This window comes from Drosophila guanche, unplaced genomic scaffold, assembly GCF_900245975.1.
Source record: "Drosophila guanche unplaced genomic scaffold, DGUA_6, whole genome shotgun sequence".
In the NCBI taxonomy this organism is placed as follows: domain Eukaryota; kingdom Metazoa; phylum Arthropoda; class Insecta; order Diptera; family Drosophilidae; genus Drosophila; species Drosophila guanche.
In genome coordinates this window covers 32,195-58,865 of record NW_022995755.1, presented here as the reverse complement: position 1 = coordinate 58,865, position 26,671 = coordinate 32,195, and the positions used below count along the sequence as shown (strand labels likewise).

Genomic DNA, 26,671 nt, shown 5'->3' with positions numbered 1-26,671 from the left:
AATCAGCAGCTGCAATTGTTCATCGGCCTTACACAGGTTGAATGTCTCTTTATAAATATTCAACTTACTTTCTGTACAAAAAGAAAGAATTGAAAACTGGCCGCAAAACAAAATGCATTTCATTTGAAATGACTTTAATTTGTTTAATTTACTTTAACGTGATTTACATTTCGAATCGACGCGCTCTCGAGTGAGGAGCGGGTAGGGGCTCTTAGTGGTGTCCCTGTTTCTCGGCCTCGATTTGCTCCTTGGACTTGTAGCCGACCTGCTCCTCGGGGGTGTGGGGCCAGAAGGTTGGCTTGTTGAGGGGGTCCAGTGCGCTGTCGGGGAATGCATCGCGGTAATCCTCCATGGTCATCTGATCGTATGGCAGCAGCGACTTCAGATGGGCAATCTCCTTCTGGTAGTTCTGGATGCGCTGCTCCGAGACCTTCTTGTAGGAAGCAATCTCCGACTGCGACTCCTTGATCTCGGCGTCCACCTGGGGCGAGACAGTGTCCTTGGGATAGGGCACGGAGAGGGCATCGTACTGCTTCTGGAAGCTATCGACGAGGCCGGCCACGGGCACCATGGCCTTGTAGTAGGCCCAGTCGATCTTCGGTGGGCTCTCGGGATTGGCCATCACGGCGCGCACATAGATGTCCGACTTGGTCTTGAAGGCGCCGAAGCTGGTCTTCTGGTTGGCGGGCACACGCTCGGCCAGAGCGGACCAGTTTATCGAGGATTGGGCGATGCGGCGAGCGGCCATTCTGTAGCACAAATACTGAAAAAATCGCAACAAAAACATAAATTAGATGAGGTTAGGTTCTCATGGTGGAAATGGAAATGTAATGCCCAGTCGGTATTCCTTAAGCATAAATAGTTTCTCTGGATTGTGCTGCTTGAGTCCCATCTGCTACGTTACATATTATGCACTTTCCATTCCACAGAAAATTATGCGTGCAAAAATTATGTAATTTGGCCGTAGCAGCACCCTTCCGACTTGTTAGGGTCGGAAAAGAGCGTATTCCTTGGGGTTTCATTTAGTTGGATATCCATTAAGTTTAATTATATCTTGCTGCACATTAATCCAGTAGTTTAATTTAGTTTTTTTCAACATACTTTAATTTATACGAAGTTTTAGATTTAAGAATTCTGCACCAACACTTACTTTTTTTGAACAGTGTGACCGCGTTATCGTCAGCCCAAATATACCAAAAATACCATCTGTTTAAATATATACCGTAATATACCGTAGTCTTAAATCATATTCCTCGTTTTGTGTGTTCTATTTGATATTACTAGCTTGCAAAGACTTTTAACACTAACAAAATAATTCAATCAGTTTGAAGAATCAATTTGACTTATTATAAATATAACTTTCTATTCGATGTATACTTTATGACCCTTTATTTTACAGATTTGTCTTTGTATATTTCATTAAAGCAACGATCAGAAGCAACGATAGTGCCAGCTGTGTTCTTGCAGCCCTGGTTCCATCAGCTGCTCAAAATATCTCGCATGTGGATTACTTTCTACTTAAATTAGTGGTTTTTTCTGTTAATATTAATAAGAATGCTGCTGAAACAGTTGCCACAGGCTGTGCAACAGCTGCGCTGCATTTCCTCTGCCACAACAGCAGTGACCAGGCTGCACCGGTCCGTTTACTGCCGTTTGTATCCCACGGTGGTCGTCCAGCCGGATGGATCCACCATTAATATTCGCTACCACGAGCCACGAAAGATCATCAAGGTGGGTGCAGGCACAATAACTAACTAGCATATCCTAATATAATTCATTTGATTCCACTCCTGTTTTAGTTGCCTTTGGATTTGTCCACTTTATCAGAAGCCGAGCGAAAGTCCCGCCTGGAGGCACGTAAGCCGCGCAAGAAGGTTAGGATTATGGAGGAGGTGGATGACAACTTTAATGCCAAGAAGTACATGAAGTTTATCAAGAACAAAAAGTAGCTCTAATGTTAAAACAATTGTTATTAAAACTTATACATTTTGTTATATAAGTCTGGTAGCTCCCTTGGAGTTGTGCAGCGCTGCCACATCCGAGAATAAAGGTCAAAGGCATTTCTATTATTGGTGGTTTTTAATTCTACCAACTCTTTAAGCTACTTTTGGCATCATTATGATTCTGAACAGCACATATTCATTATCACGCAATCAGAAAGGGTTAATATTTCCAATTTAATATACAATTTTCTGTACCGATGTGGTACCGATAGCTCTTTGCATCGATAATGGTTGTATGACACTAATTACACTACCAAACAGCTTGAAAAACTAATATTTTTAATATAGGCCATAAAACTGTCCTTATCATTGATTGAAAAGAAACAAGTGTCTAAAAAACGTAACATTTCATAACCTCTTATGTTTACATCTTAATTTAAATGAATTGCCATTCACAATTTTTCAAAATCGCTCATTCGCAATGGCACAAATTCAACAATTCACAATGGGGCAACATTACCAGTTCACAATGGGAAATAACCAATTCACAATAAGAAATTACCAATTCACAATGGGACTGTTTTCTCAATTTCTTTAATTATTGTTTATTGTTCATTCTGCTTTCCACCGTCATCCGCGCATCGCGCATTCGCCACATTGAATCCATTACTCAAAAACAATTTCGGGGACAACAAAGTCGGACGTGTGTGCGCGTCGTGCAGAGTTTTATTTTTATAATTTATGTGCGATTTTTTACGCAAGTGTCAACCAACATGTCCTTTTCGCTACCCCAAAACTTGATGTACAACCAAAGCTGCAGTTCCAGTGAAACAGAATACCCATAAAGTGTCGGTGGAATGTTGAATGGGCAGCCTCGTCGCGTTCAATCACAGAAAAAAAATAAATACACAAGCGAATGCTGCAGCATAGCAGAGCCCCGAGCCCCCCCGCAGTAAACAAGACCTAGACACAACAAAGTAGTTGGTGAAATTTTATTTTAAAACAAAACTCGATGTCTGTTTTGTTGGTGACAAGATTTTTTGGTATTTAATTATTAGTGCTTCTTCGTCTCGCTGTGTGCGTGTTGTCGGTGTGCAAATAACTGCAATTGCAGCAAACAAACACATACATACATACACACCTAATTGGATTATAGCAGCACGTCGGCAATAAGAACAACGAAAGCATCTGCAGCAGCAGCAAAACCAATAATACTGGTAAATAATTAACTAAAAATTAAGGCAAATATCAGCTTCCCTGCTGCTCTGCTCTGCCTGCCCCGAAATTCTGTTGTACAACAATTTTCTATGCGTGCGCTTGTGTGGGTTGTCTGCTTTGCCGTTGCCTCTGCCTCTGCTGCTGCGCTCGTTACAGCAGCGGAAGCAGCGGACTGCGTCTAGAGATGGGGGGCCTGGCCTGCGACCTTAACAGTGGCTCCCAAAAGTTAAGCACTGCGAATATGTGTAGTTTTGAAATAATCGAAATAAAATAATGAAAATAGCCAATGCAAAGTATTATTATACACATCATTACAATTTTATGTATGATTATTAGTTAACATCGAAATAGATACCCAGGCATCTGTATCTGTATAAAAAAAAACCTTCCAGAGAGCTAGAAGTAAACAAAAAAAAAAGAATGGTTTGCATGAATGGGATTTTTGATTCGTTAAGAATGACCCACTTGTAGTTTTGATTATTTGCAGAGCAGCTGTTCACTCTGTCAAACAGCTGTTCATGAATGGGCCATAAACACAGCGAACAATTATGAAAGCGAAATTACGCTGTTACGACTGCCCAATAATCTGAAATACCAAAAGCAATGTCCTTCTAAATGGGGAAACCCTCTTATGGTTACTCTTAACGATGTCATCTTGTTCAATTTTCTTCCGGTTGCTCGGTTTGTGTTAGTGTCATTCCACGGTGGTACAGTTACGAACAACTAATGCACGAAACTGATTCAAAGTGTTGCATTTGCATTTGTTTAAGAAACCTGTTGTGTATGGGAGGTCAGCCACTGCGATATGTCAACTCGTGATGCTTTCCATCTTGCACATCTCTAATCGTTGCACTAGGGCCCGTGCCCTCTGCCCTGCCAGAGCCCCTGTAGAGGGATTGCCTTCCTTCCTCTTTCTGTGCATTCGCGTTTGCGTGTGTCTGTGTGTGTGCGTGCGATCGGAATGTTTAATGAGGAAGGTGGCAGGCTGCACAACGTAAATATTTTTGTATGAAGCGGAAATGTAAAAATAACACAAACACATTTGCAACTTACGAAAAAGCAACACACACTCTCCATTCATGATGATGATGATGATAGTATGATGATGAAGATGTTTTCCTAGGTTTGTGTTTTCCAATGCCATCCGCGCTACCGTTTTGCTGCTTCTCTCTCCGTCTATCGGGGTTCTCTCTCTCTATCTCCCTTTCTGTTTGATTCAGCGGAAAGACTGTTTTTCCACGTAAAATGCAAATGCTGCGACAGATGTTTCGCTCGTTATAGTGGATCCACGGATCCATGGATCCAGACATAGCAGAGCCATAGTACATATTCCCGATTCTCTCCCTATATTCATCTTCCACTTGGGTTTCCCGTTTCCCGCCTACTGCCGGGACTGGCAGCTGCCTGGTTTGCCCTGCCTGATTGGGATTGTGCCGGTTTGGTGGTTGTTGCTGCTGCTACACATATTGATGTTGTCTTTTTGTCCGTCCGGTGGTGTGACCAACTGCATTTTTGTGGCTGTTGCTGTTGCTGTTTCCAGGAGGGGGAATGGTGCCCGGTGCATGTTGCTGGGGGTGAATGTGAATGTGTGAATGGGTAAGGTTGAGGGCTTTTTTTGTTTTGTTTTTTTTTCTTGTGGTGTTTATAAAATTAACAACAATCACCCTCTGATCTCCCAGCCAGCCAGCCGGCTGAAAATGCAACCTAAGCTAATTTGTTTTCATTTGTGTGGTGTGTGCCCATGCCCGCATCCCATCGCAGGGGAAAGGAAAACTGAAAATAAACTAAAAGAAATAATCAGAAGGAACACAAAAAAGGCCCGATACTCACCCGCGAAATGCGCCATTTGTTCTCATTTCTCTTTTTTCTCTTTGATAGCTTCGTTTTTTGCACCTTCTTTGGCGCCTGTTTCTCTGTTTCTGCATCTTCTTTTGCTGTCCAACTGCATACATCAAGTGTTTTGTTTTGTTCGATCTTCGTATGAGACGACTTGCACTTGAAGCTCAAAATAAATCGCATTTTCTTTCTAGTTTCTGTGCATTTCGCTTGCATACCCTGGGCACTTGTACAGTGCTGGGGTATGTATCATATATTGAGGTGTTTGTCAGTCTGTATTCAAAATTGAAAATTGTGTAACTTCTTCTCATTCTATTTGGTATTTTGCCTATTTTTCTTTCATCCAAAATCCAACTGCTGGGCTTTCCATAGTCTTAACACTCAACTAGAGCATTTCTAATCTTTCTTCTTCATCGGATTGCGCCTCTGATTGTTTAAAGTTCATTTACGCTAGGCAATTGTTTTATTTTAGTGACTATTTTCAGAAAGATTTTTAAGTTCGCAGAGCAATGGGCGCTGGGCGGCACGTGAGCGACTGAGCGACCGCCTTCCCTCTCTGCCGTGAGTATTGCCATAGAGAATGAAGTCTTTTGCCAATTAGTCAATGCCTAAATGGCGCATTAATCGATGCAATGGAACTTGTTTAGGCCTTTTTAGTATGCAGGCCAAAAGAGGGGAGGGTTCTTTACACTGACAGAAAGTGAAACTTTTGATCGATTTTGGTGCTGCTAATTAGGCGGTGTGTCTAGCCCCTCCATTCCCATTCCATTCTACACCTAATGGCAGCAAATGTTTGCTTGAATAAGTATATAAATTTGTTTCGTGAGATCCCCTGCTTTCCATTTCGTTTAGCGGAATGAATCACTTGCTCTCGGGGTACCAGAAAATACCTTCGATAGTGGCTTGACTCTCTTGGAATGCAGCCTCAACCACATTTACATAGAGCAGGGCCAGAAGAGATCTCCAGTTGGGAATGAGTTGGTAATTTTCTTCTTCTGCTGCTGCTGCTGCTGCTGCTGCTGCTGCTGCTCGTGGGCGTATCGCATTGTATCTTTCAGATATAGGCATAGGCGTAGAAGAATTTATGAGCGCGACAACGACATGAATTTCATTTGGTTTGGTCTTTTCTTTTGTGTATGTTCCGTTCCGAGAGTGTGCCATGTCCCATTTTCTTGCTTCTTTTCTTTCTTTTTATTTCTTTGTATCTCGTTTTTGTGTTGTTCTTTGATAATTTTACTTGGCTTTGCTTTGTTGCCCCCGAGACGAGACTTCATCTTTCTTTGTTTATAGAAATTTGTAACGTCTTTGGCTGCGTCTTCTTCTCTTTCTTCATCACTGTGAGTTTTTCTTCTATGGAGGAGGCCATGAAGTGGCGTTTTTTATCTTCTTCTTCTGACCAACTTTCCTTTTCATTAACGTTTTTTTTTTTCGGTGCTCCACACACTTCCTGAAGTCATCTTCTGCCCCTAGGGCCTACTTCTACAGCTCCTACCCTCAACAAATCGGAAATATCATTTCCCATTTCATAACAAAGATTTATGTGCATTTAATGGATGTGAAGAATGTATGCCATCAAGTGTACTCCTCCATGGGCACGCGCCTACGTGGGCGACAGCGCAGACGAAGTCGCGACCGACCCTTGGCCTCATAAAAGTGCAACTTGATCTGTGTGCCACAGTGTTGCTGCCGCAGCAACAGCAGCAGCGGTTTATTGACTCAAGATTGACTCTTGCCGTAGCTTGTGGCGGTTAACGGTTACGATTTTGGGACATCATTTCGGTCGATTATGGCGGCGTATTGCTGTTTAATAGACTGAAAGTTAACTTGAAAATTAATAACTCTGTGGAGTAGAAAGATTCGACGATGTTGTACCTGTTACTCATGCAACCAACAGCTTGTAAAATCACTGATAGAATTTTCACTCAGTGCACAGCTCCTCCATATTCGTTTTCGTTGATTTTGTGAGATCTGAGATTGCGGCAACCGTTATATATTTATTTTCCATATGCTTTGGCAATCCCCCCTCCATGGGACAGGGCCTGACCTTTGCTTTTGATATTCCTATTTATAGGCAATAATATTTGGATGCTTTGCATTTTGTGGTTTTCCACACGAGAGATACAGTCTTTGTGTGGATGGAACGTGATGTGAAAATTTATGCATGCAATGTGCCACACCACCACCTCTCACAAAAAAAACAAAGTAGTTGCGGCACCCAAAGAAACGATTTAATAGATTCACCCAAAAAGGCCTTGACTTAGTTTGTGGAGCGTGCTGGACGGATTTTTGTGGGCCACAGCTAGAAATTCAAATATTCAGCATGGAACAAATTTCTTTCACTCGAAGAGCTCTTTTTTCAACGATTTCTGATGGATTTTCAAGCCTAATGTTTAGCGGAAACTCAAGAAAAATCCACAACACTGTGGGGACGAGGGAAGACAGAGACCCTGCCATTTGTTTAACGATCCTTGGGTAATCGTGAGGCAGGTGAAACTCTTTCCTTGTCATGGCTCTTAATGAAGTGTAGCACAGTTTTTCCTCAGCCTCTTTCCAAACTCTTTTCCTCTTTCAATTTTTGCCAAATGCTTTCGTTGTCGCCGATTGGCAGCGGTTAGCCGCAATTGACCCTAATTATGGGGACTGTTGCTGCCGGCTTTTCGGCTCTTTTGCGAAATCTGTCCAAACACACAACGAGCCAAAGACGAAAAAAAGATTGGCTCAATTCGCATAACTTCCCCCCCCCAGAAAAAATGGAGGAATGTTGTGTTAAAATTGTGCTTAGTAATTTGGATTTTATTTGGGTTTTTTTTTTAGTAATCTCCCTCTGCTTTACCTCTTTCCTTCCCTCTCCTCTCCCCGCTCGAGGCCAAAAGTGAGAGTTTGTGGAACCGTTAGGAATTGTACCTCCATCATTATCATTATGTCGTTAGATATTTCGTTGTAATTATTTTGTTATAGTTATAGCCCAATTATCAAGCTTTAGTTTTTTCTTGTCTAGAGAGCCCCTTTGGCCCTCTCGTACGATCCTGTGGTACATTTCCAAGCCATTTTCTATATCTTATCACTGGAATATGTATAACCTGATAAGGAATGGAAAATCGAAAAAATGCCTACGTTTTGGCTGTTTTTTCTTTTGTTTTCAGAGCCACAAAATAATTGGTTATATCATCCATTCCACACCTGTTATCATCAGAGAGTAGAGTTTGCTTCGTGCCTTGTTTAGGGATGATTGCCAGATGGATGGAGAAGCTTCGCCTGTGGACTGGCTGACTACCTTCCTGTTTCTCTAAGGGAAATCCAATTTTCAAGCTCAAGGCCAAGGTTGCGGGTGCTTGCAGTAGTCGTGATTATCTACTTATTTGCTGATGAACTGAACTCATTTGCCCAGCTATCCCCCTCCCCGCGAGTCGCTCTCTGTGTGGCAGTCCCCGTGAGACAACACAGCCGTGGAAACGACAGCAAAATGATAACCAAATTGTTGCTAAATTACACAGCGAAAAAAAAAACAAAACGCAGGGAAAAAATAGAAGTCATTTGTTTGTTCGTGTGTGTGTGGGCTTGTGTGTTTGTGTGTGTTTTATCGCACTTGAAAACAGTCGTCGCTATCAGCAGAACGTAGGAACAAGTGCCTGGGTACTCGTACTATCATTACCATGAGAGAGTGCCTGCCCAGCGTTTGATAAGCGGCGCCCCGACCATCATCAAAGGAAGGCACCCCGTTGCCCATTGAGACTTTGACCCTGAATAATTTATTAGCCATAAAAACAAAAGAACACAAGAACTCGAGCAGCATCGATTAATTTATTCAGACTTTTTGGTTAGTTTTCGGCATTTGCTAATCTGAAATGTCTAAGAAGAAAACAAGTATCATAAATACAAAAAAAAGTTGAAACTAATCCTCTGCAAGTATTGGGATTATTCGTGGAAGGGAATCAGCAATCATCTTAAGCAAAGATTTGGTTCTTTTGAAGAGTTTTCTATCTTGCCAGCGAGTAGATTTCGTTCTGGTAAAAGTTGCTTGAGGAATTTCCTCCTCATTTTTATCGGTAGTTGCAGTATTGCTTGGAGCACCACTCGAACCTCCCATTGTCTCTTTTCCTACCTCAAATGTACACATTATAAGAATTCATTGTAGTCACACACATCGCTGATATCGCTTTGTGTATGCCGCGTGACAACAAAATAAAATAATACAATTCGTTGAACATTTTTTAATTAGCACTCCATAAAAATACACACACACACACACACAGATGTTGATCACGCGCCTTTGTGGGATATAAAAATACATGCACAGATTTATTTGCATTTCATTAGAATGTGATGTGTTGATGGGGACTGATTCAATTGTACTAATTTATTTGCGTACTTTTTTCCTGTTTCTTTCCAGACTTCCAATCGCCAGTGCATCTTCCAGTGCAGCAGCGCTTCCAACACATCATCTGAATACATAGTGCCAAAACTGTAACTTCAAATCCAAAGCATTCCAAGAACAAGTGGCATTTTGATTGTTACAAATTGTCAAAACAAAACAAAAAATTAAAAAAAAACGACAGCTGCTTTTCTGCTCTTAACAACAAGTAGAAAGATCTTCCAGCAGGCGCTATAAACAATCATATCGTGATCATATAACGTGATCCAACCTATCCATCAACATACGTCGTAGCTGATAAAAATGAATCTAAATCAACATAGTGGACCTGGACCGCCGGAGCTGAAGATGGATGTGGATCAGGTGGATTCAGCATCCACCGCTTCGCCCTTCAACTGGCCAAACCCTGCCACAGCCTACAAGGCAAGCGTGCCACATGGAAAGGTGGCATCTGCCCATGTCACAGATGTCACAGATGGGGAGGAGGCCAGCGCCTCCCTAACGCCGCAGCAGCAACAGCAGCCGGGGGCAACTGGGAATGGCCTGCCGCCGGCACCTGTGACCCGTACCATATCGTCGGATCGTCTGGTGACTGGAACCTCCTGTCGGGCTCTGCGCACCGCCGTTTCAGCATTATATTCCGTTGATGATTTTGTCAAGGAGAAAATTGGCTCTGGATTTTTCTCGGAGGTGTACAAGGTGAGTGACAGTACTGAAGATGCATAGATATATAAATAGATACACAGATACAGATACTGCCTCGTCACGGCAATGCTCGAGCTATTGAAATTCATTGAGTGGCAGACACACAGAAGATGGGCGTTTTGTTCCCACAATATGGGCATCATAATATGTTTTGATGGCACTTTCATTTTCGCAACATTAACAACAATAACGGTAACAGCAATAGCAATAGCAATAGCAATAGCAACAATAGCAGCAGCAACAAATGCGATTATGTACACAATTTTAATTAAACCCTAACGATTTTTCGTAATTACTCAATAGTCTTTATTGCTGTGGGGCTGGGGCTGGTGTTGGGGCTCATCATTATCATCGGAGAGCCTCCTACAGCGATCCCAAAATAAATTGCAAAACAATAGCAGCTGCGAGAGAGTTTTTTCGTGGGCTACCCCATAAAATATGCTTCGTGCTCGTGAAAAGCGCATTCGAAGTGCAGTGAAACCGTGTGTAAAAATTAATGGCGTTTAGCGTTTTAGTCTCGCGGCTCCACCAAAAAACACCAAAAACTTACATACATCGATACCAGTGTAAGCCGCTCAGTTCGCAACGGTTGTTGGACCACCACCACCAAGAAAAAAAGGGGGAGTAACGCTCGGTAAATTAATAAGTTGCAACTCGCAACACAGACTTTGACATTAAGTTTGTAATTAGTGTTTTTGGGAAGGTTATTGGTATTCCGTGATACTGCAATAGCCAGGAGCTAAGCTACTGTGTGAGAGAGATTTATAATTTCAAGGCCTTGTTGCTCTTCGATCATAGGTAGAAATATTCATTGCCAAGCTACGCTGTAAAAGAGAGGGAGAGTGATACAATTCTCATTTTAAATATAAATCTCTTTCTCTTTTGACTAAATTATATTGAACTTTCTCACAAATTTGTATGAACGAAGGAATGAATGAATGTACCAATGAATGAATGAATCAAAATGATTGAAAAGAAAACGGTTTCACTTTCATTTTCTGAAGTTTTCAAGTGATATTTACCAGACGCATTTCTATACGATTATTATGTGATTTGTTTCGGTTATTTGTTTGCCTTTTATATGCATCTACTTTCCCATCGTGCCCTTCCGTTCCCGCAAACGGCTTTTTGCAATTATTTTCTGTAGTTGTTTAATGAAAGCGCCTAAATGGAAATCTCTGGTCTGGCATTCATTGAAAGGACTGTTGCGCACTCGTATCTATTCATGAGTGCATATTCTAATGCCACAAATTCCATGGCGCATGGCGCATGGCGCGTATCTCATGGATACTCTTCTGGGTCTCCCTCTCTCTCTTTGGCGGTGAATAACCCACCGATGGGAGAACTTTGCTTGCCTGCTGGACGGACGGACTACCTGCTGATTTGCATAACAGCTCCAGTATATTCGCTTCCCCGACATTTCCCTCGATGAAAGAATAAATTGTTGGGCCTCCGTGCAACTCAAAGATAAACTCCAGGCGCAGGCCTGTTTATTTGCGTGTGAAGTGCGTTGGGATTCCATCCGACTCCAATCGATTGCATTTCCGCATTGTTATGCGCCGCAGCTGGCAGACAATTAATGGAACCAGAAGCCGCTGCAACAACAGATCGGAAGGGGATTGGGATTCATTTAAAGCTTAATTGAATTGCCAATAAATTTGAATCTATATCTCCGCTAATGACACCACCAATTTGTGGGTTCAGATGCCGCCCGTCAAGTGCTGCAACCCAATGCATGCCACGCGTTTGCCCCCAATTTTCACCCCACAAAAAGAGACAATATTTCGAAATGAAGAATCTATCTTTTAGATTTATTTTTGGACCCGGGGCTTGCATTGGATTGGATTGGATTGCCTCTCATTTCAATTACGTGTCAAGGCAGCAGCAGCACCAGCCGACAAAGATATCAGAATATCAAAGCGAAAGAGAGATCTCTGTGGATGGGGCGATCCCATATCCATTTTGATTAAAACTCTTTCACAATTTCCCCTCATCTGTTGCGTGCAGCGTGCAGCTTGCAGCAGCGGCAGCGGCTGTAGCCTGTAACTGTAAACGAGTGGCAGTGGCATTAGCGGATTTTAACCTCACACAGATGGGGGTTAATCAGGCAGGGAAAACTTTTCCAGAGAAGTTCAAGAAATCAATTCAAGAATTTTTTATTTTCCCAGATGAATTTACACACTTGAAAGTGATTTTAGATTTTGATTTTAGATTTTACGGAAGTTGTTTAATCATTGAAAGTGTAAATCCTTCGAGACTTAGCTGACTCTTGGCTGATTGTTTGCTTAGAAAGTGCATATTTATATTTCCCGCAAGGTGTATACTTTATTTAAGAGCTTAACTTTTTTGGAGCAACAGAATGTCGAAAAAAAGTGGAACATCCCCTTGAGGGTCTTCATTTTCTGGACCACAAATGAGGCTAATCAGTCAGTGAAAAGTTTTCCATTTTCACCCGAAAAGTGTAACAAAAATTATAATGCATTTTGGTGCGGTGGAATCATGTTGGATCAGGAAATCCCCAACAGCCAACACACACACACACACACACACACACACAGATACACCACATTTTGTGAAGACATAAATCAGGAAAAACTTGGTTTTCGCTTAATTTTGTTACTCTCTTTTTTGTTAGTGTTATTGTAGCTGTTTGTAAGTGGGCCAAAAGCAACGGTGAATGCATAACGCCGTGTTTAGCGTAGGCCCCGGCATTCAAGCAGAATAAGAGTGGAGTGTGCCTGGGTGCACTGAGTGTTTATTTGATAACCAGCCGTAGACACAATGCACCTGTACACCTGTGCAACTGAACACCATGAGAGCCCATGAGGAGCTGTAATTTGTGGCACTCCACCTTCTTGGCTGGTTGTTTTGTTATATAAAATGATATGCATTTCGAGCCAGGAGGAGAACAACCAACGATGCCGCTCCTCTCGAAAGTGTTGGCCCACAATTGAACAATTGTTTGTGGGTGTTGCGAGTGACCCAAGGCTGCGGGCTAGAGACCGTCTTTCGAGTGAAAGTTCTCGGTGAAATGAGGTTAGGTGATGGGCAATTAGATTAGGGCCAAGCCAAAATTGCACTACCAAGTCACTGTCTGACTTTTGCATGTTCCAGCACAATTCAACACTAAAGTGAATGTCTCTCTCTGCATCTCTCTTTGTTGCATCCTGGTGGCTGCAACCAGCTACAGTTTTGTGACCAAAATGGCAACATTCGCCAAGCAAAGCAATCCAATCCGATCCGATCCGATTCGATCCACTCTGCCATCGATTGACAGTGAAATGGACTCTCGCGAATCGCGAATTGATGAAAGTAAACATTTAAGTAGAACTAAATAAGTTGGATAGTCGCTTCAGACGGATGGGATGGAATGGAATGGGATGAGGATGAGGATAGCTTGCCAGTTGTTGCCACAATTTCTTTTCTGTTTTCCATCGGAGTTTTGTATCGGGTTTTTGGTTTTTTGTTTTTTTGTTTTTGCCTGGCAACCGTGTTGATGTTCACGCGAAATTGATTGCCATAAATTATGCAAAGTTGCATTCTCGTTGCTGTTTCTGTTGCTGCCTCAGCCTGGCCCGCCAGTCTGTTTGTCTGTCCGCCCGCCCGCCCGCCCGCCTGTTTGGTGGGGAATTGGTGCGCGGCGGCATTTAGAAATTGCTGCAACTGTAAGAGCCACAGCCACAGACAGCCACAGCAATAGTGGGCATCTGCATTGGTCCGGCAGTGTTGGAACGTTCGTTTGGTTATTTCTTCCGCCAAGCCCCTCATTTGTATACCCTTGCAAGAGGGTGTTGCAATTTCCCGTCAGAGGTTCTTCAGAGGCTCTATAAAGTTTGAGCTGAATAGAGTTTGGTCTGCCGGTCTGTTGGTTTTCCAGAAAACTACACTCAAAGCGCAAAAGCCCTAGACAAATCAATGTCTCCCATTCAATATTTATCTTTTAATATTCAATTCAAATTATCAGCTGTTAGAGTATCCACAGCATTTATGCTTTTTCGCTTCATTTACCTTAAGCTGCAGCTCACAGTTTGCATCTTCGATTTGGTGGCTGCTGTTGCTGCTGTTGCTGCTGTTCCTGTTGCTGCATTTCGCTAAACAATTTTTCAAACGATTTTGATCTTTTGTGGCTCTTGTTGCCTGTCTGTTGGTTGTTTGTTACTTTTTGTTTGGCTACACGGGCAACAGGCAACATTGAGATACAGTTACTTTTGATGTGCATGCAAATGTTTACACGAAACAACAGCATCCCATCCCAACCCATCCCATCCCACCTCCCATTTATCTTTCTCTCTCTCCCCCTCTATGGAGAGGCTGTGCCTCCTGTAGCAGAAGAGGGCCCCAACGTCTAACGAACTCTGATGCGCCCTAATTAATTCGCCAGAGATTTTAATGTTTGCCTCTGATCAATAACTGCCCGAAGAAAGAGGCGAAGAAATTGAAGAGCTATAAAAAGTTGGGGTCCCACAAAAGCCTAAGCCTAAGCCTGTGCCGGAGGTAACAAATTGGAAATTTACATAACAATGCATTGTGTTTCGCCGCACCGAAAAAAAAGTAAAAGTGCTTAACGCACTAATCAGGCAAAACAATAAATAAGCCACGAGTATTTCAATAACAAAAGCCCCCCATCAAAAACAAAACAAAAAACTTAAACTATTTTTTTGCAATCCGTAAGAAAAGTCGCAAAAATTCGGGAAAAAAACGTTAGCTAATATTATGTAATGGAAATGGAAATGCGGCGAATAAAATACAACAATATATTTACCGTAAATACTTAACAAATATTTGATACCAGTTGAAGCATCAGCAGCCGCAGTCGCAGCCGCAGCCTCTGCCAGCAAAATGTTTATGGAGCTAATTAAGCTATAATATTTAACGATCTCTCTCCACTCCATTCCACTCAACTCGGATCCCATCCCACTTTGCATCGCCCACGGAGTACATTTCTGTGTTACTCTTTTTGGTAATGGCGCTGAGAACACGTTTTAGGCGGTGGCTGCCTGCCACTGTGTTAGCCCGATTTGAATGTGATACGTAATAAAATCATGTTAATGCGTTAATTGATTCGAGTCGGGGCTCGTAAATAAATTAAATTCAATTGGTTTCAAAAATATCCATAAGCGGGGCTCATATTAACATTATTTCGGCTTCTCTCAGTAATAGTTTTCAACTAGAGATAGCCAAGAGCCTCCATCATTGTGGAGGCACGTCACAGCCGGAACACGAAACCAAAATGTTAAGGGTCTCTGCCGGTCACGGGCATATTTGCAAAAAGATCGGCACGGCACGTACCCATCACTAATTGTAAGCGAGACCCAAAGATGCTCTCTGAGCGTGTCTCTCAATGCACACACTCTCTCTCTCTCTCTCTCATCAATAGACAGGCACAAGTACAGCAATTAAATAGACGGCTTGCAAGAACAGCGGCGCACAAAAGTAACGGGAATCAAAGCACAAAAGCAAAGAGTAAACACAGATAGCAAAAGATCCGTCCATAATTTCGTAGTCAATTTCTGTAGAAAATATTTGTATGTAGCTAATGCAGTTTGTTATTTAAATAAAATGCTTAAATTAATTGTTCGTTAGAATCATTGGCTAAAAATAAGAAACACCGCATTGAATGTGAGTAATGACTCGCGGATAATTTACTAGTAAAAATGTTATAATAATTAATAGCAAAAACAGCTGGTCATACGGTGCAGCTCTACTTAATATTTTTCTTACTACAAAACTTGCTTTGATCAGACTTTATGCTCCATTTCCAATAATTCTATATTTATATTCAATTTAAAATAAATAAATACACATAAAAGTCTCTCCCACATTTGTCAAAACCAAATTGGCGTCAGAAGGCGGGCCAAATGTGCTCGCAATTAATCCAATTGAAGGCTCATTAGTTGAACAAACATTAAATATTTTGAATCATTTGCGAGGCAGGGCATCAAATGTTGGCCGCAAATGTAGGGTACATTCATCTCAATGGGTTCCACTTTCGTGTTCCACTTTAATCCCACCTTCGGGCGCGAAATTTCATGCAAAATATCGAGTGGATCCCACCCCGAGGGTCTGCTGAAAAATCGAATTCTATTAGTTGTAATATTTTATACAAAATTTCCCACTCTTTCGATGCTTGGATGCGTCATGCACATTAAATCTTTAAGCATTTGAAAAAGATTTGTTGTTTTTCTGTTGCGGTTTTTACTTTTTGCATGCACTTCTGCCTTGTTTGTCGTTTGAGGCATTTTCACGCCGCGGCCATAAACAATTTAAAATTATAAATGCAAATATATACGTGTGCTCGTCCGGGGCACCCCATAAAGTGCATGATAAATAATATACTTGGAATAAATGCCAGCTGGGCTGGCAGGAGCCATCCCCAGACGGGCGCCTCGCCACAGAAAAGCCAAAGACCAAACTCTGGAAAAAAAAAAGATGGCAAATCATAAATTCTAATAAGACGCGCCGCGCCGCCACCAGAGGAATGCCCCACACTGCCATATGTCATCCACAGCACCAAGTGAAAGCAGTGTTTGAGGCCCTAATGCGCCTAACGAGCTGCTTGCTGCATATCTGTGGAGCCTCCCGACAAGGCAAATGCCACAGGAGGGTGCTGATTTTCATATTAGAGCTCATAAAACGGGACATTTGTGTGTGTGTGTGTGTGGGGTGGATAGAAGAACTTCAATGGTTCTTCATTTCCACTAACTAATGGTTTATCCATAATGGAATGCACTGCCTAATTGCAAGCCAAATTCTTTTCCCCCAGCAGTTTTTTCCATGTTTCTAGCAGCATTTAGTTCTCAGCTATAACAATAAGATCTATTAGGTATAAGTGTGTGAGTTCTTTATGTTTTTATAATGTAATTTGTACTGCATGTTCATATGACTTGTCTAAAATCTCATAAATCGCTGCAATCTCGAGCTCTTTCTATATCTCTCGCAGGGCGGCTTAGCAGCGGAGAGTGAGTGCCATTCCTTTCTGTACCGTACTTTCCACTGGTCTGTGCAAATTATAACCACTCGTATGGACACCTTATCACCCACCCTTCCGTTGGTTCGTTATTTTCTATGATGTGTGTAGTTCAAAGAACCAAACCACACAACTCCATTAGATGGATAACAGATAGAGGGATGCCATGTCGCCAATCAGCAAGTCAAAATGCGCCAGGAATGCATTGCTCTCTGTGTCCCTGTGTCCCTGTGTGTGTGTGTGTATCTGTGATGGCATCACACTCTGCTTGTATGTGGGTTAAGCCAAAGATGCTGGAACAACCCACAGCCACAGCATCAGAGTCTGCCTTCTGCTCTGACTCCTGCCTGCTGCCTCCCATACATCCAAGAGGTAGAAGGCGCGCAACGTGCAATTACTCTGCACAAGTTGCGTGCTGGAATATTTTTGGATTCATTCACCTTTTGCGGCAAGCTCGAGTGGAGGAGGTAAAAGATATACCAACGAGAGAGACGAGTCAGAAGATATTTTTATAGAGCTAGCGACAGGAGATTCAGAGGATGACTCTGAAGCCCCTTGGGACGTCCTTGCACTTTGTTTTGCTTTTAACTGTTGGCATAGATGGCATTCCATGGGACCATCATCTGGCTGTGGCTATGGCTATGACGATGATGATGATGATGATGATGATGAGGAGGATGTCGATAATGATGATGCACACCCACGTCTTGCCACGGTTGGCGAGTGGCTATTTTTATTGATCGAAAGACGCCAGGCCCCCTCCAAGCGTCGCGTGCCGCAACAGAAGAGAGCACCCTCACGGCACAAAGAGTCTCATAACTTGTTAAAGAAGTTTGTAAAGCAACAGAGAAAATAGCAATAAGTGGAATCTGCAAAATATGTGAAATATTCAGTCAAAAGGGATGGCAAATCATTTGTTTTAAGAAATCTGTTTCGATCTCTGATATATTCCATCAAAATGTGATGACAATATCATCCTGTGTGGGTCTGCAAGGGTGTGTAAAGCCTAGGCACCTGAATGTTTATGAAATTTTGAATGTGTGCCAAATATTTCACGTTTATATTCTTCAACTTATGTGTGTCTATGAGTCAAAAATGTAATAAATACTTGTGCATAAAGACACCACAGCAGGGGCCTGCATCCGCTGAAACACACAAATAAATGGTCTTATATATTATATATATGTACATATATGTGTGTATGTTTTTTGTTTGTTCGTTTTGCTCAATTTTAGCGGCAATTCGTCTCGTAATATTTTGTGTTTCCCTCAGTTTTCTGTTTCATTTCACGCTGCTTGGCGTTGCCTTAATTTGTGGGGACTCGCGTCGAAACGATCGCTGAACATTTCCTAAATATATGCATAAATATCTCCTATTTGGCAAGATCTTTTGAAGGGTGGCTGGCTGATGATTCAGTTGTTGGGTATACGATTATTCTGGGCATTTCCTTTGCTGTCATATTCCTCGCATTTGTGTTCGTTTTGGGCCATAAAATAGCCGAAAACAGAAAGGGTTTTGTGTTGTCCACGAAGCAGAATATGTGTGACCTTGCCATCAGTTTTGCTTGGTTTTCTGTTGTCGCATTTGCGCAACAATTACAAAATTATTCAGATTGAAATGTTTGCAAGACAAAACTCCCACATAATTCACTTGGCGTGTCAACTGACGGGACAGGGCTAGGGCATGCCAACAAATAAATAACCAGAAAACCCAACAGCCGGTAAACAAATGCGGGTCCCAACAAATGGCTGAAAAAATTCGTAGAAAAACAAGATCCAGCCGTGGATCTATTTCGTCGCTTCTTGAGAATGAAATCGAAATACCCTACAGGCGGAGAAAAAAGCGCAGACATTTTTATGGTTTCACTGGAAATTGAAATTATAATTTGTCAATATTTAATATTTATTTTATTATTTTAAAATCAAATTATTCAGTTTTACTTTGCCATTTTTCTCTGAGTGTCGAAGATTTACTCATGATTTACGTTCGACTATGGATCAGCTCTTATTTCCACTCGTCGATGCTCCTTTTGCTATTGGATTGTCCGTTTTGGCTGCTAGGCTGCAATTCATTAGCCAAATGGCCATATAAATCTGCCCGTGACTAGCCACAAGCGAGTCAAAGGCCCTGGAGCTCTTGTCGTCTTTTGGCCAAAACTACTTAAATTAACTTTTGCAATTCGCGTGTCAATGATGACAGGCAAACGGCAAGAGGCAGTCACTAAGCGGGACAGAGAGGGGCTCGTTCTCCAAGATACATAGATAGACCGAATCGAAACGAAACGAAACGAACCTTCGGCCCGCTCCTATCCTATCCACAATGTCCAATCGAGCGTGTCCACTCCACTCCACTCCATTTTACTGCAGAGCTCTCCTCTGAGTTAGCTTTCTGGGCAATATTAGCACGACATGATAAATATTTCAATGCCAAGAGCAAAGCTATTAAACTAAGAACCCAACGTCCACGTCCACGTCCATGTCCAGGTCCGAGCTAAGCTGAAAGCCGTGCCCTGGCCTGGTCTGGTCTGCAAATGAGTTGGTTCCTGTGGCCCCTAGTGCGACTCTATTTATTGTCTTTACCTCATGCCCAGAACCAAAACCAGAACCAGAACCCGCCCACTTTTTGCTTTTCGCTGGGCCAAGCCCTCAAACATACACATACACATATTTCGCCAACTGTTGGCCAACTGCATTTGCCCCAGACAGTGCTCTGTATTGGAGTGTTTTGTTGTTGTTTTTGCTGTTGCTGTTGCTGTTGAGTCAACCCTGTTTAATTAATATTTCCTTTTTATGGGCTGCTTCTGCCCCCCAAGCCCCAAAAAGGTTTTTCTCTTTCTATTCAGCTTTTTCCAGCATAGACTTGAGGGCGGGACAGAGCTCGGGCTTGGGCACGGGCTGGGCACGGGCTCCGGACGCTTAATTAAAAAGTGAAACTGTAATTTAAAACGCTGCCAAAGGACTCTGGTAATATGAACTTTAAAGCCCATTCCACGAGCCATGGCTAAGGGTTGGCTCTTACGGGCGATAAAACTCTTCAACATTAGCCTAATGGCCGGGGGTTTACGAGGTCCGACACGATTGGACGGGACTGGGCACTGCACATCCTATGATGTGCATTAATTAAAGCAAACTTTCCCTCGCGAAAAATTCATTAACTTTCCCAGGGCGCCCTACAAACCCAATGCACTGACAGTCTCAGACAGCTTGAGAGGCAGTCGAGAGTCGAGAGGGGCAGGCAGCCCAAAGGCACAAAGGGGGAGAGTCAAAGTGAAAATGCAGCCAGCCACAAGCTCCCTTTTTTTGGAGATTTTCCTATCGCATTTCGAGGGAAAATTTCGGCAGCAACAGCTGCAGCAGCCAGCAAGCACTCGGATTGCAGGCATGGTCATGGTCAGGGCACTTAAGAGTCCCAGTTTTGATTTTTATTTATTTGCCGAAAGATAAAAAATAAAATCGTTCGTTAAGACCAAATGTTTGGCCAGCTCCAGCAGCAACCGCAGCTTTGAGAGTCAGTTTCAGTTCCAGTCGGGGGCTGGTGGAGTATTGAGTGGTGGTGGAGTGAGCAGTGTGAGCGAACACAATGAGCAATTCAAATATAATCATCATAAATCACGATTTAGTTTCGCTTTTTAGCTTTGTTTTTCGTGGGTGGGGTGGAACGGGGGGTACATGGACGTGGGTGCGAGACGTCGACGACCCCATCTTACATTTTTGATTGTCTCTGAAAGTTGGTCAACATATCTATGCACATGCCTCCGATTGCTACAGCCACAGAGCTGCATTCCCACACTATTAACCTCTCCGAGCGTTCAAGTTCAAAAACAAACAACGAAGCTTTTACTGCTAAGCTACTCTGTGAGAGAGATTCAGATAGTGCTTTCTTCTGCCAAGTCTGTTAATGTTGTTAACAAAAATATCTCCTTTTAAGGGTAGTAAACGCTTCGATTTGACTGTTGCCTACAGCCTTGCACTTGCAACATTGTTGCAAGCAGATGTCTCGACTCCATCAACAGCAAAGAGAAGCGTTAAATTATAATTAACTCAATTCCGTACACGTCTTCTGGTTCCTTCTTGCCTGCAGCAGGTGCGCCCCTCCTGAGGGACTCTTCTTTATCGAAGTGTGGCATTCAGGTTATGCTAAGCCACGCTGTAGAATGGCCATAAATTGCACTTATGAATAAATATAGACATGGTGGTGGCCCGCTTCCATTTCCACTCGATAAGCAAGAAATTAACTTATCTTTTCCGTGTGCCAACCAACAAACAAACATATAAACAAACATATAAACAAACAGCAGTTAAGCCCAAATGGAAAACATTGCCCTCGTACGATATTTCAATTAAGTATTTGGCAAACTTTGCAATTTGGCCACGTGACATGTTAAGTCGCCCAGGAAAAAAACGCAATTACGAAGGGTTCTGGCTTTTGGCTTAATTGCTAAGTAAGTCAGTTGTGTTCGTACCATATTTTTGGTCTTCGAACATCTGGTTCTCTCTCCACAATACAAGTGCAAACACAAAGGGAATCCATGGCTTGCTGCCACACACAATGCACACACCACACACACAAGGGGGGAATTGGAATCGAAATCGAAATCGGTACACAAAAGCCCTAACCAGCGATTGCCCTAGACCGCCGTCACTGCTGTATTCCTGCATAAAGCTGCCTTTGTGTGTACTCCGTACATGCATCCACTCTCTGTCTTTCTTCTGCCCCCATTTCAGGAGCAATACAAACGATCTCCGCTGCAAGACCATGTGTCACTGAACCCTCTCAAGGGGCAGGGCGGCCTTTTGTGTGTGAAAGAAAGCGCACCCTGGTATGATTTCCACTGAAAAAAAGTCTAAGCATATTCCAGCCAGAGCTGTGTAGCTTCTATTTATTTGAAAAACTGTCCAAAAACCAGACGAAATTTCCAAGAAGAATCGCCTGATAGTATCGCCAGAGACACACGACCCGACAATCGATCGCCTGTCGCTGGATCGTAATTAATTATGGGCACAGTTCGAAGTTGGAGTTGAAGTTGAAGTTGGAGACGGACGCGGACGCGGAGTCCAAGCTATCCATCAACTAAATGTAAATAAAAATCGCTTGGTTTTCTACAAATTACTTCAACTAAATGGTTACCCTTCGAAGCGGTCAAGCGTTACCCCAAAGGGGAATTTGGAAATTTTTTATGAATTTTTTTTATTGAACTGCGCGCTTGGAGCGTATTGTTCACGGTCAGTTTAGTTTTGGCTCGCGGCAAGAAAACAAACAAGCGATGGATGAAAAAATATCACTGGAGCCGCAAGCGACAGTCGGCAAGCGGCAAAAGGAAACTTTGGCGGGGCCTTAAATTGGCGTGACAATTGTTCTTTCCAAGCGTTTCCAAGTTCGTTTTCTTTTTTGTTTGAGATCGAACTTTAAATATCTCTCCATCGATCGTACACTTGGAGAAACATTGCTAAAACTTTTAATAGATTTGCTCGACGGTTCCTACATTTTTCTCTGAGTGCATCTACCATACATCCCGATTTTTCCCATTTGCTTCCCATCAGAAACTATGTATAGGCATCCGCCAAACAGCTGTCACAACTCAATTGTTTGAATGTCACGCGGGCACCCCTTAATGGCAAAACAATTTTAGAGACAAAATACATTGATGGGAAATTTCTCTTACTCAGAAAGTGCTCCCTTTCGAAAGGCCTGAGGCGTTGGCTTGTAATTAAAACTATCCCTCCAAAAAATATATAAAAACCCTCGAAAAGCCAGCGATCTATTGGAGTGACTCAAGTGTTTGCTTGTGGCATTTGTGTGTGGTTTTTGTTCAGTTTGGGTGTTCTATTTAGCTGATTGTTTGTCTATATTTATTGCCGATATCTGCGTCATGCCACCCAGCACCATGGCAGCAGCAGACACTCGCACACTCGCACACTCGCACACAAATATGCAAATAAACACATAGAAAATACGAATTATTCATACACTGCAGGTGGCAGTAAAATGATATCCATAGAGAGTAGGTGCCCCGCACATCGATTATCTCATTTCTCCATCAATCTTTCAGACAATAAAAAGGGATACTCTCAAAGAAAATAAATAAATTATGTTTGAGCAAATGTTTATCGAGCTCTAAAGATTATTCCCACGCATCAAATGTTATAGTGGAATGGAACCTTTCTGCTCGGGAATGAATATTCTTTTGTAGATACCCGTTTCCCGTTTCTGAGGCAGCGTTCTAATTTAATTTAAATTTCCGCCAAATGGTTTTGATAGTCCCAATGGGGGTCAGTGCAGGGCAGAGCACTGCCACTGCCACTGCCACCCAAGACTGGCTGGCAGCCCCATTCGCTTGGTTCTTTGTCTCTGGGTTGATGGTGAATGGCTCTGTCTTGATATCACTTACGAGCAGAGCGGAGCCGGACCAGTGCCTTTTTCCTATCCCTTTTCCCGCATTTGTATCTGTATCTAGTTTGGTGGCAGCCTCTCTTTTAATTAGCAGCAGAAGAACAACAGAGAGAGTTGGAGAGGGAGCAGCTCTATGGCCTCCACTAGCAAATCGAGTGGCATGCAACCTTCTTGCGCTTCTGCGCTTCCCTTTGAGATAAGCTGCACATTTGGGCAGGCAATGGAAAATGGAAATGGCACAGCCCAGAGAGTTGCATTCAACGGAAGCAGCAGCTGTACAGCTATCGTTGCCACTGCTGCCACTGCCACTGCTGCTAAAGAGATAAACAATGACAAGTTGCACTCGATGCTGTGGCTGTGGCTGTGGCTGTGCCTGGGTGCATAATCAAATTCCACTCGAAACAAAACAGGAATCGAAGCAGGAACCCTCAGCACACCACACCACACCACACCACACCCATGGGAGCCGCAGGATCAGCCAGGCATCAAATGCCACAATGCCACAATGCGGCAGACATGGGATTAGTGAAGGGCCCAAAGAGACAGGCAACAAGTCGGCCTAGCTCTCTGGGTGGGGTTTCAATCGTCGGTAGGGAGTCTGTGGGTCCATCATCAGTGTCAGACTGCAGTGGCAAATATGGTGACAAACGACACTAAAGATTACACACACACACACACACACACACACACACACACACACACTCAGCGCCGCAGGCTGCAGCCTGCAGTCTTCAATACGCTTGCAATTTATTGATTAGAAAATATCATGGGAAAGGATGGACTGCGCTCATAACTTCCGCGTTTCGGAAGAACCCCAGCAGCAGCATCGAACAACACAACAGCCAACTACTTTGTTGAGCGCCCCTAATCAAAATCCCATTTCCAGTTGATAGTTGAAACGTGACCAGACCCGGGGACCTGGGGACCTGGAGCCTGGAGCCAGGGACCTGCTTTCGAGGATGGACTGTTGTGAACGAACGCCCAAAAAAAGCGCAAACGTTTACCAACATGTTGCCGCCAATTCACGATATCAATACCAAATAGGCAACAAACCAGGCAGGCGGCAGCGGCAGACAGACCAGACCAGTTGGTAATATCTGTTTTCAGCCAGTTTCATTCGAAATTCGAAATTGAATGAGCGGGGGAGAGGGAGGAAGTCGCATTGAGTCGAATGGATTGGAATTGACTATTGAATGTTGTTGATCCATCTGGAAGGTTCAATGCACTCTGCCACTGCAGTTTGCAATGCACCAAAAATATCATCATTGAGGATGCGGCAGATCTCTGTGTCATGTTGTGCAGTTTTTTGCGGATGATTGGGATTGGTTCAACGTTTAAAGCGACCGCTCAATACGTGTAAATTGTATGCATTCATTCATAAAAATTCTGACACAAGGCCTTGAGCGCGTCGTCGCCACAAATATTGCCACACACAACGACGAGGCATGCCTCCGCCTCCGCGTCCTCCTTCATTCGCTGCCTCTGCTGCTGCTGCTGATGTTGATTCATAGCCAGCAACGCCACAGGCAGCTCATGTCAGCAGGCTGCCTCATGTCATTGTTTTTGTTGCCGAGCTGCCCGTAGCTGTAGCTGTAGCTGTTGCTGTGATATGCATTTCATAGTTTAGCATTGATTCATTTCGAAGTCAAGCCAAACTCCGGGGCAGACGCTTGAAATCCAAACGCATTAGTAATATATGTCCCCATTATCATTATTATACGTATACCCTATCAAAGGGTATTTAAACCTGTGCAACAGTTTTGCAATGCAGTATTTACATATGCTAAAATGTTTACTCACATTTAAGTTGGAACTTTAATTTATTTTTAAGATATTTAATCACATTTAAGCATGTGCAACCCTCACCTGTAAGGGTAACTCGAGCTTCGACTTTTCCCTCTTTGTGTTTTTCTTTCTTGTTTGATTGCTGCACCCAAGACCCTGGGTGTACGAGTGTATTTGTGTGCGCTGCGCTCATTTAAATTTGTCACGGCGCCAAAAAAGTAAAAATTATTATATTTTTCGGTTGCATTTCTAAGCCCAGACCCAGGCCCAGTCGGAGCTCGTGGCGGGTCTGTTGTGTGGCAACAAACGCATCTGACGGCTGCTGCTGCTCCCAGCAAATGCCCCAAAAACAGGCAGACTAAAATTGAATAAAATAAAAAAGAGACAAAGCGCCAAATGATTGTCTGCGACACAGAGCCTCATCGTCAGAGAGCCGCCCCCCCCCCCCCCCCCCCCCCCCCCTGTCCTCATTCAAGTTCGGGGGGGAGCTGAGCCATACGGGCATGTCTGTGACTGTACGATGTTGTGCAACTTTATTACGAGTATTATTATTTATTTTTTGAACGCATTGGAAAAGCCAGAAAATAATGAGCAGACGGCAGGCGGCAGGGTGCGCCCCAGCAAAAATATTTTAACGAACCAAATGCGATGCCTGGGAAACGAGTTAGTTTGTGTTTGTTCTAATTGATTGGACCGAATGTATGTGCTAGTTAGAGCTCTGTCTATATTTGCACCTAATCAAAGGATAAGCAAATAAAATTAGTCAGCAGAGGAGCAAAGTGTGAGGAGAGTCAGTCGCTGTCTGCTGTCTGCTGTTTGTTGTTTGTTGTCATCCCAGCTCTCAATTAACAAAATGACAGACGAATGCATTCCAACTTGTTTCATAAATCCCATGTCCCATGTGCCGAGTTGAATGCCCCTTCAGAGCGAGGGTGCAACATTATTGTTGACATGCGACGGACTTGCTGCCTGCCTCACTGATTTAGCCTTGAAATAGTTGACATGTCGCAGGCAGGCCGCCCCTTCTTCCCGTCCATTAAGAGGAAACTATCCAACCATTCACAGGCGGCATTCACATTCACATGCACATTCACATTCACATCCACATCTACAGCAAATGAAATAATAAAAAGTCGAGTTGTAAAAGTTGAGCTACAAGACACAGGCGCTACAAGAGTGCGGCAAGATGGTATGCAGATGGTGGCTGCCTCGACCTCCTGCTTCTCCTGCAACCCCCAGCATTCATTGTCAAGGAGAAAGAGCAGCATTTGGCAATTGGCAACACTTTTAGTATGAATATTTTGTGCCAGCAATTTGCCAAAAGAGTTGCAATTATTTTCGAGATACTGTTTACGGTAGCCGCCAACAATGGCTGGAAAATATGGTGTGGAAAAACTAAAACAAAGCAATTATAATGCAGACTTTCTATTTCAACCAACTACACGCGACACACAA

The 26,671-nt window shown here is 43.1% G+C and overlaps 3 protein-coding genes across 5 annotated transcripts in view; 2 read left to right on the top strand and 1 right to left on the bottom strand.

Annotated features, from left to right (window-relative positions):
* Positions 1-117: 117 nt before the first annotated feature.
* LOC117589963 (ATP synthase subunit d, mitochondrial) lies at positions 118-25,735 on the bottom strand. 2 transcript variants are annotated; one of them, XM_034282266.1, is made up of 3 exons: positions 25,731-25,735; positions 19,659-19,666; positions 118-763 (listed from the first exon to the last, which is right to left on the bottom strand). In XM_034282266.1, the coding sequence occupies exon 3, from the start codon at positions 746-748 to the stop codon at positions 212-214; it is 537 nt and encodes a 178-aa protein (XP_034138157.1). In that variant the 5' UTR covers positions 749-763; positions 19,659-19,666; positions 25,731-25,735; the 3' UTR covers positions 118-211. The 2 variants fall into 2 exon arrangements, with proteins under 2 accessions (XP_034138157.1, XP_034138156.1); XM_034282265.1 differs by lacking the exons at positions 19,659-19,666; positions 25,731-25,735 and adding an exon at positions 1,102-1,155.
* On the top strand, positions 1,469-1,999 carry LOC117589965 (39S ribosomal protein L55, mitochondrial). The gene is made up of 2 exons (XM_034282269.1): positions 1,469-1,731; positions 1,800-1,999. The coding sequence occupies exons 1-2, from the start codon at positions 1,555-1,557 to the stop codon at positions 1,947-1,949; spliced, it is 327 nt and encodes a 108-aa protein (XP_034138160.1). The 5' UTR covers positions 1,469-1,554; the 3' UTR covers positions 1,950-1,999.
* The window catches only part of LOC117589962, a 50,123-nt gene continuing 26,043 nt past the window's right edge, over positions 2,592-26,671 (top strand). The window contains exons 1-2 of one of the 2 annotated variants that reach the window (XM_034282262.1): positions 2,592-3,160; positions 9,388-10,068. In XM_034282262.1, coding sequence (XP_034138153.1) covers positions 9,673-10,068 — 396 coding nt within the window. In that variant the 5' untranslated portion in view covers positions 2,592-3,160; positions 9,388-9,672. Of the gene's footprint in view, positions 3,161-9,387; positions 10,069-26,671 lie in introns of those variants that run through there. The other variant, XM_034282263.1, reaches the window with a different exon arrangement.

Bases quoted from the DNA above. Each gene is read 5' to 3' on its own strand.
- LOC117589963 (XM_034282266.1), bottom strand. From the start codon at position 748: ATGGCCGCTCGCCGCATCGCCCAATCCTCGATAAACTGGTCCGCTCTG.
- LOC117589965 (XM_034282269.1), top strand. From the start codon at position 1,555: ATGCTGCTGAAACAGTTGCCACAGGCTGTGCAACAGCTGCGCTGCATT. The intron at 1,732-1,799 runs GTGGGTGCAGGC...CTCCTGTTTTAG, and splicing joins AGCCACGAAAGATCATCAAG to TTGCCTTTGGATTTGTCCAC.